The sequence below is a fragment of the Muscardinus avellanarius genome (genome assembly GCF_963383645.1).
Source record: "Muscardinus avellanarius genome assembly, chromosome: 1".
Lineage (NCBI taxonomy): Eukaryota > Metazoa > Chordata > Mammalia > Rodentia > Gliridae > Muscardinus > Muscardinus avellanarius.
This window is the reverse complement of record NC_137786.1, coordinates 123,735,153-123,751,247: the sequence shown is the minus strand read 5'-3', so window position 1 is coordinate 123,751,247 and position 16,095 is coordinate 123,735,153. Positions and strand designations below refer to the sequence as shown.

At 46.8% G+C, this 16,095-nt stretch overlaps 1 protein-coding gene across 1 annotated transcript in view; it reads left to right on the top strand.

Annotated features, from left to right (window-relative positions):
* CEP164 (centrosomal protein 164) overlaps nt 1–16,095 on the top strand; it is a gene marked incomplete at both ends in the record, with an annotated part of 58,571 nt that overhangs the window by 22,652 nt on the left and 19,824 nt on the right. Inside the window, 4 exons of the mRNA XM_080717901.1 lie at nt 1,371–1,448; nt 8,565–8,951; nt 10,029–10,109; nt 12,946–13,029. Coding sequence (XP_080574027.1) covers nt 1,371–1,448; nt 8,565–8,951; nt 10,029–10,109; nt 12,946–13,029 — 630 coding nt within the window. The remainder of the gene's footprint in view (nt 1–1,370; nt 1,449–8,564; nt 8,952–10,028; nt 10,110–12,945; nt 13,030–16,095) is intronic.

Genomic DNA, 16,095 nt, shown 5'->3' with positions numbered 1-16,095 from the left:
CACGAACCATGATCCTCCGGTCTCAGCCTCCCAAATGCTGGGATTACAAGTGTGTGTCACCATGCCTGGCTCTTTCCAGACCTTTTTTAAAATTAATTAATTAATTTATTTATTTATTTTGCGGTACTGAGGATGGAACCCAGGGACATTCTACCTCTGGGTGACATCCCCAGTCCTATTTTTTAATTCTTTATTTTGAAACAGGGTCTCACTAAGTTGCAGAGGGCCTTACTAAGTTGCTGAGGCTGACTGCAAACCTACAATCCACCTGTCTCAGCCTCCCAAGTACTAGGATTACAAGTGGGCACTACCATGCCTGGCTGTAAAATTGTACCCAATTTTAAGTGTACAGTAGCATTACATACCTTCACATTGCTGTGCAACCATGATCACTGCCCATTTCTAGAACTTTCATAATCCCAGAGAGAAATTCTATAGCTATTAAACAAAAACTCCCATTCCCCCTTTTCCAGTCCCTGGTTTACCTCTAACATCTTTTTTATCTCTATTAACTTGCTTATTTTAGGTATTTTATATTAGGGGATACCTAAAATGTTTTTTCTTTTGCATCTGACACCTTTTACTTAGCATGTTTTAAGGTTCATGTTATACTGCCTATTAGGACTTCATTCCTTTTGAAGGCTGATTAACATTTCATCATATGTTTATGCCATGTGTTGCTTAAACACTCATGTTGATGGATGCATGGGTTGACCCCATTTTAGTGATACAGACCGCCGTGCTGTTCTTTTTTTGTGTGTTCTGAGATGGGGTGTCATTTAGCTGAGGCTGATCTCCACCTCCTAGGCTCAAGTGATCTTCCTGATGTTGCTTCCTTAGTAGCCTGGACTATAGGCACGTGCTTGGTTACTTTTTTTTTTGTGTGTGTGTGGTACTGGGGTTCCTGGAAACCCTTCTACCTTCGGGCTACACTCCCAGACCTATTTTTATACTTTTTAAAATTGGAAACAGGCTTTCTTAAGCCAGCGTGGCTGGCTTCGAACCTGTGCGATCCTCCTGTCTCCGCCTCCCAAGCGCGGGGATTACAAGTATGTGTCACCACGCCCAGCTGGTTACATCTCTTTTTAAAAAGAAGTAAACAGTATTTTTCAGCCCACAGCTTCATTTTCTAACCAGTCTATATACCTCTAAGGTCAGAGCCAGAAAGCATGAACAATAAGGAGCTGCTTGGGGCAAAGAACTGCTCACACTGGATAAAGGGCTTCTGGTGAGGCCACCTTAGTGGGGCCCTGCCCTGGAGTTGCCTAACACTTCGCCTGACACGGCTGCCCACTCAGCAGTACCTCACTCCTTTCTCAGCACACCCACTGCCTGTGGACTTAACTACCCACAATCATTTTTATTTCCAGAGTGTTCGCAGTTCCAGTGAGCTTCTCAAGAACCTGCACCTGGACCTTGGGGCCCTGGGGGGCAACTTTGAGTATGAGGTAAGAGCTGCAGCCCTGCCAGCAGATGCTTAGCCCAGTCGGCCCTCTTCCTCCAAAGCCTTCCTGCACAGGCGATGCATGTTTGGAAAGAGAACTATTTGTCCCAATCTTGTCCAGGATTTCTGGTTCATGGGGGAGGACAGGGAATCCATCCGTTCTCTCATGCAGCAAGTAACTACTTGTCAGATGCTCCGATGAGGCACTTTGCTAGGTATTGTAGGTTATACGAGTATAAGTGACCCATGCCTCTCGCCCTCTCTTGTGGAAGAAATTTAGTGAATGAGGTAGCATTTGACCTGAGTCTTGAGGAGTAACTGAGTGTTAGACATGGAGTGTATGAGGTCATATTCTGGCAAATGAATAGCTTGAGCTAAGGTTGGAGGGCTGGTCATAGCTTCGGGAACATCTTCTCTAATTCTCCCTTTTCTGCAGCCTGCCCTTTGCTCCCACCAGAAATTTTTATTTTTATTTTTATTTTTTTAATAAAGAACAAGACCTAATCCTAAGACCTAAACTCCCAATGTGTATGTACATTTGGAAAAGATGAGTCTGTACTGTGTGTTCTTTACCTAGTATTGCTTTATTAATTTTTTTTTTTTTTTTTTTTGGTGGTACTGGGAGTAGAACCCAGAGGCTTTCTATCTCCGGGTTATACTTCCAGACCTATTTTCTATTTTATTTGGAAACAGGGTCTCACTAAGTAGCTGAAAGCCTCACTAAGTAGCTGAGGCTGGCTTCGAACCTGTGCGATCCTCCTGTCTCAGCCTCCCAAGCGCGGGGATTACAAGCGTGCGCCACCACGCCCGGCTGCCTTATTAATTTTTAAACAATTAGCATTTCCTTAAATATTCCACCAACATTTTCACAGCCAATGAATCATGAAGTCAACAAGTTAGATTTGCCCCAACTTTACATATTGGCTACAAGGTCAGTCAGTGAAAACTTATCACACTCTACTATATCAAATTCTTTTAAATACCCTCAGCACCTTAAAAAAATCAAAGGAAGTTACCACTCACACTTTATTTGAATGACCCCAAACCTGCCAGCAAAACAGAAGTGTTTCTATCATAGTTTTATATTTATTTCTATCTTTTCCCTTCTTGTTTCCCATATGTCTTGGATTTCTCTGTGAACTAAGGTACTGTTTCAGGCAGCTGAGGTTTTAGGTGCTGGTGACAGGGCCTGAGTTAGATACTTGAGACCTGGCTGCAGGTGATCTTCCAAGGTGACCCAATTTACTTGTTGGGCAGGACCCTTTGCAGTTAGACTTTGCCTGTTACCTCAGAAGCGGTGCAACTTACTGGTTCTGTATACTCATATAACTTTGATTGTGATTTTTTTTTGTGTGTGTGGGTCTGGGAATGGAGCCCAGGGGCATTCTACCTTTGAGCTATGCCCCCAGCCCTAGTTTTTTTTTAATCCTTTATTTTGAACAGGGTCTCACTAAGTTGTGGAAGGCCTTACTAAGTAGCTGAGGCTGTCTGCGAACCGCAATCCTCCGGTCTCAGCCTCCTGAATGCTGGGATTACAAGCGTGCGCCACCACACCCGGCCCTAATTGTGATTTTAATGAACACTTTTTGCCAAATCTCTGAGTGTCCCATATGTATCATCAGCCCGATCCACTTGTACTTTAAAATTGTACTTTTGAGTGGGCCTGATATGGTTGAGGTATATCAAAAGCTTTCATTCTGTTTGGCCCCTCACATGACAGCTTTGTTTTCTTGTCTGCATTAAGACGGAGGCTGAGAAAGAAAGATTGCACATTCAAGACTAGCCTCAGCAACTTAGTGAGACCCTATTTCAAAATAAAAAAGTGGCCAGAGAGTAGCTCAGAGGTAGAATGTTTATGTTCAATCTCTAGTACAATTAGAGAGAGCGGGGGAGGGAAGGAAGAAGGGAGGGAAGAAAAGGAAAAGACCTATACTGATTAATGGAATCAAAAGAAATGCTCAGGCTCAGTGTGTAGGTGGATGACCATGAATAGCACCAAGGGGTTCAAGAAGACTGACTTACTCTTGGGGAAAGAGGGTTGTTTCCTAGATACTGAGCACGTTGAGGGTAGAGCCTGCCCTTTTCATGTCTATATCCAGCACCTAGCCCACTGCTTGGAGCATAGGAAGTGTTCAGCTATATTTGTCCCGCAGCCTAAAGAATGAGTACATGAATGGATGAGTGAATGAGCCATGCTGGGTTGGGCAGTGGGTATCCAGCGTGGCGGTTTTTTCTTCCTTGGCTTTCTCAGGTTCTAGGCAGAGTCATGTGGATTGATCATGATTCACTTTGACCTTGGGCTACTTAACATTTACTTCATAGGGATTACAAATGTCAATTAAAAAAGACCTTTTCTTCTTGACATATCCTGGGTTTCTTAAAGCTTTCCTTCTGATGTTAATGTGCTTTTTGTGGAGAGGTGGGATGGGAACTTTCACACATTTTTATTGTGTCTCTAATATGAGCAGGCATTGCAGTGCAGGGCGGTGTCTGGGGTGGTAGTTCTCCATGCACCTCCCACCCTGCCTCCAGCATTCCAACAGATTCAGGTCTTTTTGCCACATGAGTTGTGGGGTTTCTGCGTTCTAACCTCAGGCAGAAATCAGGGCTCCTTCTGTTGGGAGATGCTAGTGGTGGGATGAACGGGGTTTGGGACAGGCAGAGCTGCCTCTGCATGGACCCTGATCTTTGAAGATGGCTTTTGTCCCAGCGTGCAGTTATTGGGTCCTCTAAACTATCCCGGTTTTCTCACTCCTGGGCATCTCAGCCATCCCATGGCCCTTTCCTTCCTGGGCTAGTTTTGCCAGAAGTCACTGAACAGTCACTTTGCTCATGCTCCCACTAGAGGGCAGTAGGATGACAAGAATGCAGCTCTCCGCTCTCCCTCCTTTTCTAGACTGTTACAGATGCAAAAGGGAAAGGCCTGTGGAACCACTGAGGACGGGTTTAAGCAAGGGGGGGGCAGAAGAGTGGGCAGGCAGGCAGCATGTGGCCATGTGGTGCTGATGAAAAGCCCATCAGCAGATCAAAGGAACGGGAGGGTGCCTGGGCATAGAAATAACAGAATGATGTCAGTGTGATTGGAAAGCGCTAACTACACCAGAGAGCTGTGCTAAGAATTGAGACCAGCCCGTGGCATGAGGCCTGGAAAGCAAACTGGACTGATGGTTGTCTTGGTGGGGGTCTCCCCAGGGCCAGTGCCTGGGTTTGGTGTGGCGCTCCTCATCCCTCATGAGTCCCTCTTGTGCTGTGTGAGTTCCAGGAGTCCCTGGGCAGCAGCCCTGGAGTGCTCACAGCTGGGGTATTAAATATTCATGAAGTCGTTCTTACAAGCACTCCCCTGCAGTCCCCTTCCCACTTCCCCTGCAGTGTAAGCATGGACACACTCCTCTGTCTGAGGGCAAAGCTGTGTGTACCCACAGAGCCCAGGGCAGGAGACTGCACAGATGCTGAGTGTGTGTGCTGGCTGGGGCTCTAGCCAGGGTGCAGGGCCTGGGCAGAGGGATCAGCCTGGAGTCAGATGAGATGTTCAACTCTCATTCATCCATTGTGGGGTAACTTGTGATCAATGTTGAGTCTCTCATTGGTTCCCCACCCTCTAGGTGGGCCACTGGCCAGCTCGCCATTATCAACTGGCATGCAAAAATTGTAGTGTCATTTATTTTAGTATTAGCCATGTTTTAGTAATTTAGTATTTAGGTAGGCAAACTGTGATCAGCCCCATCATGTGAAAATCTTCCTTTTTGGCGGGGGCTGGGAATAGAACCCAGGGTTCTATGCAGGCTAAGTACATCGTCTGCCACTGAGCTACATACACCCAAGCTGAAAAATCTTCTGAAGAAATTAAACTTGAGAGTGAGGTAGACTGGGCCAAAAATTTTTTAATAGTCTAGCTATATTCTCTCAGGAATAAAAGTGGGAATCTCTGCTTGTATCTGAATTTTCCTTCCTTTGGTGCCAGGGACTGAACCCAGAGCCTTAGGCATGCTGTGCACGTGCTCTGTCACGAGCTACCTCCCAGCCATCGGTATCCTCTTGTTTTTTTTTTTATAGGTTACTTATTTTTTTTTCATTATTTTGAGTAGTTAATTGCTAGCAATTAGTGTTTAACACATATTTAGCTATTTTCATTGTATAAGCACCATGACAAATATAGCCTCTAATCCCTTTATGTCCTTGGCAATAAATAAGATATTACATGTGCATTTAGTAGAGTCAGAAGGGAAGCCTTAACTTCTACCTCTTTACTACATACTAATCATTTTTAATAATTCAGCTAATAAGCTTCAACTGGGTATCTGTTATGTGCCAGAGACCAGGTACTGAAGACAATAGGGGGTTAATCAGGTGAGGGCAACAGATAAGGAGACCTGCAATGACCATGGCTGTCATGACAGAGCATAGGGAATGCCTGTCTCAGACAGCTGCTCTACAGACCAAGGGAAGCTTCCTGGAAGAGGCAGTGGGGTGGGGCGAGTGGGAGTTTGTCAAGACAGGGAGAGCGAGAGTGAGTGCATGTGTGTGTGTAAGTGTGTGTGTAAGAAGGTACAGGGCAGGATTGGCAGGTTTGATCTTCAGCAGTGAAAAAACCAAAAATATGCTTGGAAAAGTAGAGAAATAGCATGAGGTTTTCTCGCAGCCAGGGGGAGACGAGGGCAGGGTGTGGCTGGAGATGAACCTTGAGATGCAGATGGGAAGGGTTGTGGGCCCAGTGTGGAGCCACAGGCGCTGTCCGGGGTCTGGCACCTCTCTGTCCCCTGATGGAAGGTCTTTTTCTAGGCAACCCTCTGGGGTCAGGTTTCCCTTTTGCCTTCGAGAAGCAGAGCTCATCCTTTTGGATGAGCCTGGCCAGTATGATTGGTCCCACTTGCTGAGTGAGGTATATGTCTGGCCAGATCCTCGCCCACCCCAAGGAATTCCTACCTCTTCCTGGGAGTCCCACAGACTGTGCAGCCCCACAGACTGGTGATGGAGTGCCCACCAAGTGCTGGCTATTGCTGGGTATTATGGGCATGAGGCTCAGTCTTGGCCTGACACTCCTGTCTGAAGTTGCTCTGTTTGGGCTTATGGCAGATTTATTACACACGTGCCCTGTCTGCTGGGAGGGGAATACTGGATGGTACCTGCCTTCTGCACGTCGGCCTGTGTTCTTTTTTCAAGGACCTGCATGGGACTGGTGACAGTGTCACCCCATTTCCAACGCTCCTTGGCCACCAGCAGTAAAGGCTTGTGACCAGGGCCATGTGGGACATTTTGCTTTTCTCAATGTTAGCATGGTTCCTCAGGGCAGGTCTGTCTCAGTCATACTTGGTTTCCCCAAGGCAGTGTTTGGCACGCAGAAGGTGCTTAGCATTTATGAGACACTGACAATGTGCCTGGAACGATTCTGCATTCCTTAACTCACTCAGTGACTGTGAACTTGTTTGAACTTCCTAGCAACCCTATGAGATGGGCACTACTACATTCTTTTATTTTTTTGGTAGTGGGGATTGAATGCAGGGGCATTCCATCTCTGAGCTATATCCCCAGCCTCCCCCTTTTTTTAAGTGTCTTGCTAAGTTGCTGAGGGTCTTGCTAAGTTGTTGAAGCTTACCTATCACCTGCAATCCTCCTATCTTGGCTTTTCCCAAGTACTGGGATTGCAGGCATATGCCACCCATGCCCTTGTTATTTTAAGGAAGAAACTGAGGCATGGAGAATGTATTCTGCCTGAGGTCACACATCTGCAGGTGTGGAGCCAAGATTTGAGACTGGCCATCTGCCTCCAGAGCTGAACGGTGGACTGTTCTGCTCTTCTGCCTCTCTTCCCCAGCCTTGGAGAGCTTGGCCTTGCTTGTCAGATCTGCAGACAGACAGTAGCCATGCACTAGAGCTTCAGTAAATGATATTTTTTGGCTTTCTCCTGGCACCTTTTAACTACTTGTGTTAGTCATATTTTCATATGTGTAAGAAAACACCTGAGATAATTAACTTAGAAAAGAAAATATGTTTTTGGCTCATAGCTTTGGAGGTTTCCATCTATGATTGGTTGGGTCCATTGTTTGGGCCTGTGGTGAGGTAGCGCATCATGGTGGTTGCTATGGCGGAGCAAATCTGCTACATGATGAGCTGGAGAGCAAAAGGAAGAAGGGAACAGTGGCCTACAGCCCCTTTCAAGGGCACACTCCGTAACCCAAGGACCTCCCACTAGGGCCCACCCCCTAAAGGTTCTGCCACCTCCCAGTGTCTCTACCCTGGGCATCATCCCTCCAACTCTGGGGCCTTTGGGGGAACATTCCAGAGCCAAAGTATAGCACTAGTCATTGTGCTTCTTGTGTGAGTCTTAGGATAAGGAGTCCTCAGCTGGCAGCACAAGGGCAGCACAGGGGAGGCCCCGGGAGGGAGGGCTCCTCATGATCATCTTGTATAGAGGAGGCCCTGGGAAGGAAAGCTCTGATGATGAACTTGCACAGGGGAAGGCCTGGAAAGGAGGGCCCTCCTCCTTTTTTTTTCTCCCATTGCCTATGAAAAATGAAGAATAGAAATTCTGGACTTTGCTCTCTTTTTTTCACACGATTGCCCATCATTATCTTAAATGACTCTTGGCATCTACTTTTGTAGTCTTAAGACTTGGCTAGTAGGGCTGGAGTAAGCCAGTTTTATTAGTAGAGGGCATGATAGAGGATGACAGAGTTGAGTAGTCTAGTGATGTGATTTCCAAGCCCATCAGTGCATGTGGTCCAGTTGCGTGTGTTCCAGTCACTATAGGGATGCTGATTCAGAAGGTTTGTTGGGCAAGCCTCTGTTTTAGTGTTACTGCAGTTCCTGGAAGCCCTTCTACCTCCAGGCTACACTCCCAGACCTATTTTTAAAATATTTTTATTTGGAAACAGGGTCTCTTACACCAGCGCAGCTGGCTTCCAACCTGCACGATCCTCTTGTCTCCACCTCCCAAGCGCAGGGATTACAAGCATGCGCCACCATGCCCAGCCAAGCATCTGTTTTAGAATGCTGTTGGGTGTTGGATGGCCATTGTGTCAGAGCTCAAGCACTGGTCTGTGTGAGATCTAGCTTGTAGCACCCTTCTGAGCTCCTCTATATTCCTCTAGTCTTCCTTTCTGACATGGTTTGTGTTCCCTAGGAGTCCCCAAGAACAAGTCATCCAGCAGAGAAGAAGGATGTTTCTCTTGAGTCTGATGCCGCCGGTTCCCCGGTTCCTGGCAAGCTCTTTAGCCAACGTGAAGACAGCAGTCTCAGCAGCAGCACTGACAACAAAGGGCCACAGGAAAGAGGGGCAAGTCCTTGGCCTCCAGAAAAAGATGAAAACGAGAAGAGTGAACCTGGGATTTCAACCAGTGCCTTGGCCCCTGGGGTGGACCCTGGCGATCAGCCTGCTAAGGCCTCCAAAAAAGAGCCACCAGAGGACCCAGTGTCTGCAGAAGAGGAGGGTTCCAGGAGGGAAGAGGCAGCCAAGGAGCTGAAGGAGGAGGCTTCTGCCTGGAAAGCAAGCAGATCAGATGCCAGCCAAGTATGTTACCCTGTACCCTAGGCCATTGCCAGCTCAAGCCCATGCTGTTCTCTCCAGCAAGGGGCAGCTTCTCCTCCCCAAGTGTTTATCATTGAGCTGGAGCTTCATTTGCAGGCCCTGCACTGGGCTGTCAACATCAGCCAGAACCCTTGATTGTGACAGATAGGCCTGGGCTCAGCAGACAGTAAAATCCCGAACTCTCCTGCTGGGCTGGGGATCCAGAGCAGAGCGTACTTCCCAGTGGCGCCGGCTGTGAAATTCATGCTCTTTATTTCTCCCACTTACCTCCTCTTCCCCTTCCCTGCCTCCAGGTTCTAGTCTTGGTTTGCTACAGTCTGAATTCCTATGGAGAAAGGGGTGATGATGGTGGGGAAGGAGGGGAGGAGGAGATGGTATGCCTGTGTGTGTGTGTGTGTGTGTGTGTGTGTGTGTGTGTGTGTATACGCACATGTATAGGGAGGAAACAGGTACCATAGTTGGAAGTGCTCAGCATAGGTAGCATATCCCAGCATAGGCAAATTAGGTTACAAGAAGACTCTTCTTGATTTTGTGGCTTTTTCTCAACAAATCTAAGACATGGACGAAATGGTTCTTACAATACTAGGCCAGTGACTAAAATGGACAAAAGTAGATCTGAGAAGGGAGACCCTTTACCATTTTAGACTCTATTCCCCAGTCTGGTTCTTCCTCCAGGCAGAAGGTGAAGGAATTCATTTCAAGAGCCTTTATCTACTGCGTAGAATAGATATTCTGATTCTGTGTTTTAGGATAGCATCAAACTCCTGCCAGCTTTCTAACCATCTTCTTGTGTTCTGAAGCCCTCCCCATCTCTTCTTCCTCTGTGAATTCTTGCTGATCTGGGTCAGGGCATGGCTGTCCACACTTGGCTGGGCCTGTGCCTGGATGGAGGGTCTGGCACATGTGTTAGAATGGCAGAGCGTCTCAAGTTTCAAGAAGAGGTGGATACCAGATTGGGCTGAGCCCCTTGTTGGCACTGTGGCCTGATGGAAATCCCATGGGCAGTGACCCTGACCTCTCTGCTCTGCTCAGGGTTTCCCTGTGGGTCTGTCTCTGCAGGAGTCGGAGATTAGTGAGCACATGAAGGAACCGCAGCTCTCAGATTCCGTGGCTTCTGACCCCAAATCCTTCCTTGGTTTGGTGAGTATGTCATGCGGGGTAGCCAGTGGTGTTGAGTATGGATTTCTACAGGCCAGGATTAAGTGATTTGCCCAGTGTGCTACTGGAGCTGGGGCTCACATTTGGGTCTTGTTATCTCATTTTGCGACATGTGAAATAACTTAACACTGCCTATTTTTTTTTATAGGGGGGGGGATTGGGGATTGAACCCAGAGGCAGTCTACCTCCAAGTTACACCCCCAACCCAATTTTATTTCTTATTTGGAAAGGGTCTCACTAAATTGTGGAAGGACTTACCTGAGTAGCTGAGGCTGGCTGCGAACCTGTAATCCTCCTGCCTCAGCCTCCCAAGTACTAGGATTACAAGTGTGTGCCACCATGCTGGGTGGTTTGCTGTGAGAAGAAAGTAAGATAGAGAATGTCAAAAATGAGCACATAAATGTTAGCTAAGTGTTGACTGTTACTCTGTGACTCACCTGGAAGGTGATGGGGTCGCTCCCTGTGTCTATCAGGAGTAGTCCAGGAATCCAGGGTTAGACTCCTGTGCTGCGTTTTCTTGGGTCACTGAGCAGTAGTGAGTACAGTCCTAGGCTTTAGCTGGGAGGGAGGGAGAGTGGGCAATTGTGGCTTCATTTTTTTGTTTTTTTGGTAGTACTGAGGATGGAACCCAGGGGGCATTCTGCCTCTGAGCTATACGCCAGCTCTATTTAATTAATTAATTAATTAATTAATTTTGTGGTCCTGGGGTTGGAACCCAGGGGCATTCTACCTTTAAGCTACACTTCTAGTTCTATTTTTTTTTAATTCTTTATTTTTGAAACAGGGACTCACTGAGTTGCAAAGGGCCTCACTAAGTAGCTGAGGCTGTCCGCGAACTGCGATCCTCCTGTCTCAGCCTCCTCAATGCTGGGATTACAAGTGTGTGCCACTATGCCCAACTTTTATTTTTTATTTTGAAACAGGATCTCACTAAGTTGCTGAGGCTGTCTGTGAACTGTGATTCAACTGTCTCAGTCTCCTAAGTACTGGGATTACAAGTGTAACACCATCATGCCTGGCTTGTGGCTTCATTTTTTTTTTTTTTTTTTTTGGTGGTACTGGGAATTGTATTCTACTTCTTAGCTATACTATATCCCTAGCCCTATTTTATTTTTATATTGAAACAGGTCTTGCTAGGTTGATGGAAGTGTCACTATTTGTGAAGCTATCCTTGAACTTGCGATCCTCTATCTCAGTCTCCCAAGTATGGGGATTCCAGGTTTGTTCCACCACGCCTGGTTTTGTGGCTTCTTTTTTTTTTTTTTTGGTGATACTGGGGATTGAACCCAGAGGCATTCTACCTCCGAGCTACACCCCAGCCTTTTTTTTTTTTATTCTTTATTTTTGAAACAGGGTCTCACTAAGTTGCAGAGGCCCTCACTAAGTAGCTGAGGCTGGCTGTGAACCCAGATCCTCCTGTCTCAGCCTCCCAAACACTGGGATTACAAGCCTGCGCCACCACACCCGGCTGTGGCTTCATTTTTAAAGTGAAGGCTTTGTTCTAGAATGGCAGCCTCCGTGGTTTCTTTGTCCCAGGGCTTCCACACAGTGGCAATATCTTGATTCTTTTTGCCGGGCAGGGTTGGGTGCTTTTGGCAGAGAATCACCTCTGAATACCAGCCTTCATCTGTTTGGAGGCAGCAGCAGATCAAAAGGACGGGGCTGGTGGGAGAGGTTCAGGGGGAACTTTGATGGTGGTATGCAGGGCACAGAGGAATTAGGAGGCTGTGTACTCCAGCCCCACACTGAGCCAGGGGCTTAGGAGGCAGATGGCAGCTGTACTGTGTAGAGTAAAACTCACACTGAAAGGAAAATGTCACCAAAAAAGAAGAAAGCTAGGAAAGGAAGCAGAAGAGTGACTGTTGGTGAAAACTGTCCAGGTAGAAGAGCACATTACCAGACTCATGGGCCCAAGGGACTTGGCCTCCACAGCAGCATGTGGCAAAACGTGCCCATCAGGGAGTGGAGGGAGGATGCATGAACTATAGGACCAGACCTTCTCTGGGCATCCCGCCATTTACCAGAGCCGATGACAGAACTGTCCCCATTAGCACGCTGTCAGGTAGCGGTCCGTCACTTAGCCCAGCCAGCATCTTAGGCTGGGGGTGGTGGAGCGTGGTCCTGTGGTGGCCAAGGAGCAGGCCTTGGTATGGGTACCTGTTGCCTGTCCCAAAGAGAAGTCTCTGGAGAAAGCATCCCCAATCAGTCCCCATTGTTGAGAAGGGGAAGGCGTGAACTAGAAGAGCCACCAGGCCTCATCTCCAAGCTGCCCACAGGCTTTTTGGCACTTCTGGTGCCCTGGTTGGGCACTGGAGGAGAGAGACAGCTGGAAAGTGACATGCTTTGCAGCATGTGTCATGGAAAGACCTTGGGCTTTGGAGTTAGCCCCAGGGCCCATCTGATCTTCAGCCCCTTGCTCATTAGCTGTGTGATCTTGGGCAAATTACTTGTGCTCCCCAGCCTGCTTCTACATCTGTGAGATTAGAATATGAGTTTAGGTCTCACAGGGTTATTATTATTATTTTTTGCCCATAATTTTATTATGAAAAGTTTTAAATGTATAGAAAAATTTAAAAAAATTTGTGGTGAATACCCACATACTCACCACTTAGCATCTACAGTGCTTGATCATATCTCTGCCTAGCCATAGTGTTATTTTGAAGATTAAATTAGTTGATATCAAAATGTTTAGCACAGTACCTGGCCCCAGGTAGGCTCCTCTCTGGAAGGTTGGTGTTGGGGTAGAGGAGAGGCCCTGGCAGGCGAGCACCGACTGTGACTGAGGCGGAGCTGACCTTCCTGTCTCTACTGTCTTCAGGGCTTTGGTTTGCACAGCCGGATCTCGGAGCGCCTGCTGTGTGTTGATATAATTTCCCCGGTCCTGGATGAAGCCCGCTGGGAGGTGGAGGTGAGGTTCTCTGGGCAGTGGGCTGGGCTGGGATCTCACTTTCCCTGGTAACCCAAAGCTGGCTCCTGCCCACCCCTACCTGCCTTTCTGGGTGTTCTGGTTCTTTAAGGCATGGCCCTGGCTGTGCCTTTGATGGGGCTTCAGACCTTTCCTACTCTTATTTCTTCTCTGAATCACCCCCCCCCACCCATTTATTTATCTATGTAGCCATTCATTAAGCAACTGGCGAAGCTTTTCTGGCCTGGCCCATCCAGCCCTCCTCATGCTCAGCCTGCCTGTGGCCCACCAGGTTGGCCCTTCCTGGAACACTGCCTCTGACTTTGCTGAGCTCTGCCTCTGAGGCCACCTCCCGCAGGCAGGGTGGCTTGCTCTCTCTCAGCCTTCTTTTGGGCTCCTTGTTTTGTTCTGTGGTTGTCTGTGACATCTGACCCAGGCAGGACACAGAGAGGACAAGTGTCTCTCATCCTTTGGGAGCTCCAGTCAAGAAGAACAGCTTCTCTTTCTTTGTGGTTGCTCAGAAGAGGGACTTTGCACGTGGTCTCTGAGTTTCAATACCATTTGGTTTGAGTGAAATGGAAATTCATTGGGTAAAACATATAAGATGTTTACTATGAACCCAGCCTGGGAGCCCTTAGTGAAACAAGTGCCAGAGATAGGTGGAGTTTTCGAGCTAATTGCAGTTGAGCCCAACATGCCTCTCTCAGGTCTGGCTGATGCCTTCCTGGGCTGCTGCCTAGCCACCAGGGCCCCGCTAGACTTTGTCATCCCATTTGCAGTGCTGGATGTATGTGAAGGCATAAATAAGGGCAGGTGGTATTAGTCAGGAAGGGTTTGGAACAAGCCAATTGGGAGACTCTTTGGCAGTAGGTGGGTAGGAGAGCAGCAGAGTCAGTAAGATGGGATGAGTTCTGTTCTGTTACTTGGTCTCCCAGACCTGGCCAATATTAGAGTTATTTGACACCTTTAAAGTAGATTTCTGGGTTCTACCTAAGGCCTAATGAAGCCAGAAGCCCTGTAAGGCTGTGCCACTTGGTATAAAGCAGTGGCAGGGCTTGGCAGGAGGCTCCCCCTGCCCTGAGTCAGCCAGCCCTGCCAGACGAACTTACACTCACAACCAGCCTGCTGGGGTGTGACGAACCGCGGGTGCTCAGGTTGGCTGCCCAGTTAGAGCCTTTATCAGGGGCCAGGTAGGAAGGGGTGTTGGAGGAGCAAGTAGCAACCCTGTGGAGGGCAGACCATCAGAAACGTAGTCCCTTCTCTTTCCCTAGGGCTCTTGTCCATTTTACTTCATTTTTAAGATTTCTATTTATAAAGGGCAGGGTGAGGACAAAGGCTTAAATTAAGCTCTCCTAGTTTTTGTTCATTGAAAAAACATTGTTTTTAGAGCCATTGAGGTACATACATACATACATACATACATACATTTATTTATTTATTTATTTACTTATTTATTTATTGGTGGTACTGGGGTTCCTAGAAACCCTTCTACCTCCAGACTACACTCCTGGACCCATTTTTTGCTTTTTTATTTGGAAACAGGGTTTCTTAAGCCAGAGTGGCTGGCTTTGAACCTGCGCGATCCTCCTGTCTCCGCCTCCCAAGCGTGGGGATTACAAGTGTGCGCCACCACGCCCGGCTGAGGTACATACTTTTAATCCCAGCTACTTGGGTGGCAGAGGTAGGAGGATGTAAGTTCAAGGTCAACTGTTCAAAAAAAAGAAGCTGAGGATATTGCTCAGTGGAAGAATACTTTTCCAATGTGCTTAAGGGCTTGGATTCAACCCCTAGTTAAAAAGAGAGTTTTGGAGTCTGGGATGTAGCTCAGTGGTAAAGTGCTTAGCCAGTACACATGAGCCTGGGGGTCCATCACCAGTACCTCAGAAAAAAATTTGTGCAGCTTAATTGAGATAGAAAATAAACTGCATATTTATTTTTTTAAAGCACACTGTTAGACCATCACCACGATCATGATAATGATCACAGTGAATTATAAACATTATGAATTTCAGTATAAGTTAGAAAAATCAAAAGTTATTTTAAGTACAGAATATCAAAACTCTATTTCCTACAGCCTTACTCTCATAGTCAGGGGCCATGAATGATTTCCATTAATGTTTTTCATGTGCCTTTCCAGGTTATTCTTTGTACATGTAACTATATATTTATCTTTTACTTTTTCCTTCCCATGAAATTTGAGATTGTATTGCCAAAACTGCTTGGCAATATAAACTTTAAATTTGAGAATAGATACTTGACTTATTTACTTATTTACTGTGGTACTGGAGATAGAATTATTTCTGTATTACTTCATATAGGATCTCCCTTATATTTTTTCTTGGTTACATAGCCTTCTGCTATATGAATGCACCATGATTTATTTTTACCGGAGACTGGATCTTAAGCAAAAATGAATCTTGGGAGCTAAGTATGAGCATATGGAATATCGATCCAGTCCCCTTTCTGAAGAAGGCTGGCATGGCTGGTTACCTCATCAGGATTCTGTGCTGCTTTTTCTGGAGCCAAAGCCCTAGGGAGCAAGTAAACCTCTAATCAAAGGACTTCCTGTCAAAAAGCTGGGCGTGGTGGTGCATGCTTATAATTCCAGTACTTGGGAGGCTGAGACAGGAGGGTCGCGGGTTGGTAGCCAGCCTCAGCACCTTGTGAGGTCCTCTGCAACTTAGTGAGATCTTGTTTCAAAATAAAGAATAAAATAGGTCTGGGGTGTAGCTCAGAGGTAGAATGCTCTTGGGTTAAAAAAAAAAAAAAGAAAGAAAGAAAGAAAGAAAAGAAAGGACCTCCTGTCTGTATTTTCCCAAGGTATTTCTTTTTTCTTTTGGCAGAGGCACTAGATTCAATTTCTTACAGAACATAGAAAATGAAAGGAGGGAGTGGACGGGTGGTGGGCAGTTCACCCTCTAGTCTGCCTGCCATTTTCCTCATGGTGCTCGGAGCTCTGTAGTCCTTTCTGACTCCGCCCAATCTCCCAGACTTTATTATGATCATGTGACTTTGTTACTGGTCTTATATTTTTATGTTTTTAAATTGAAAATTCAAGCCGGG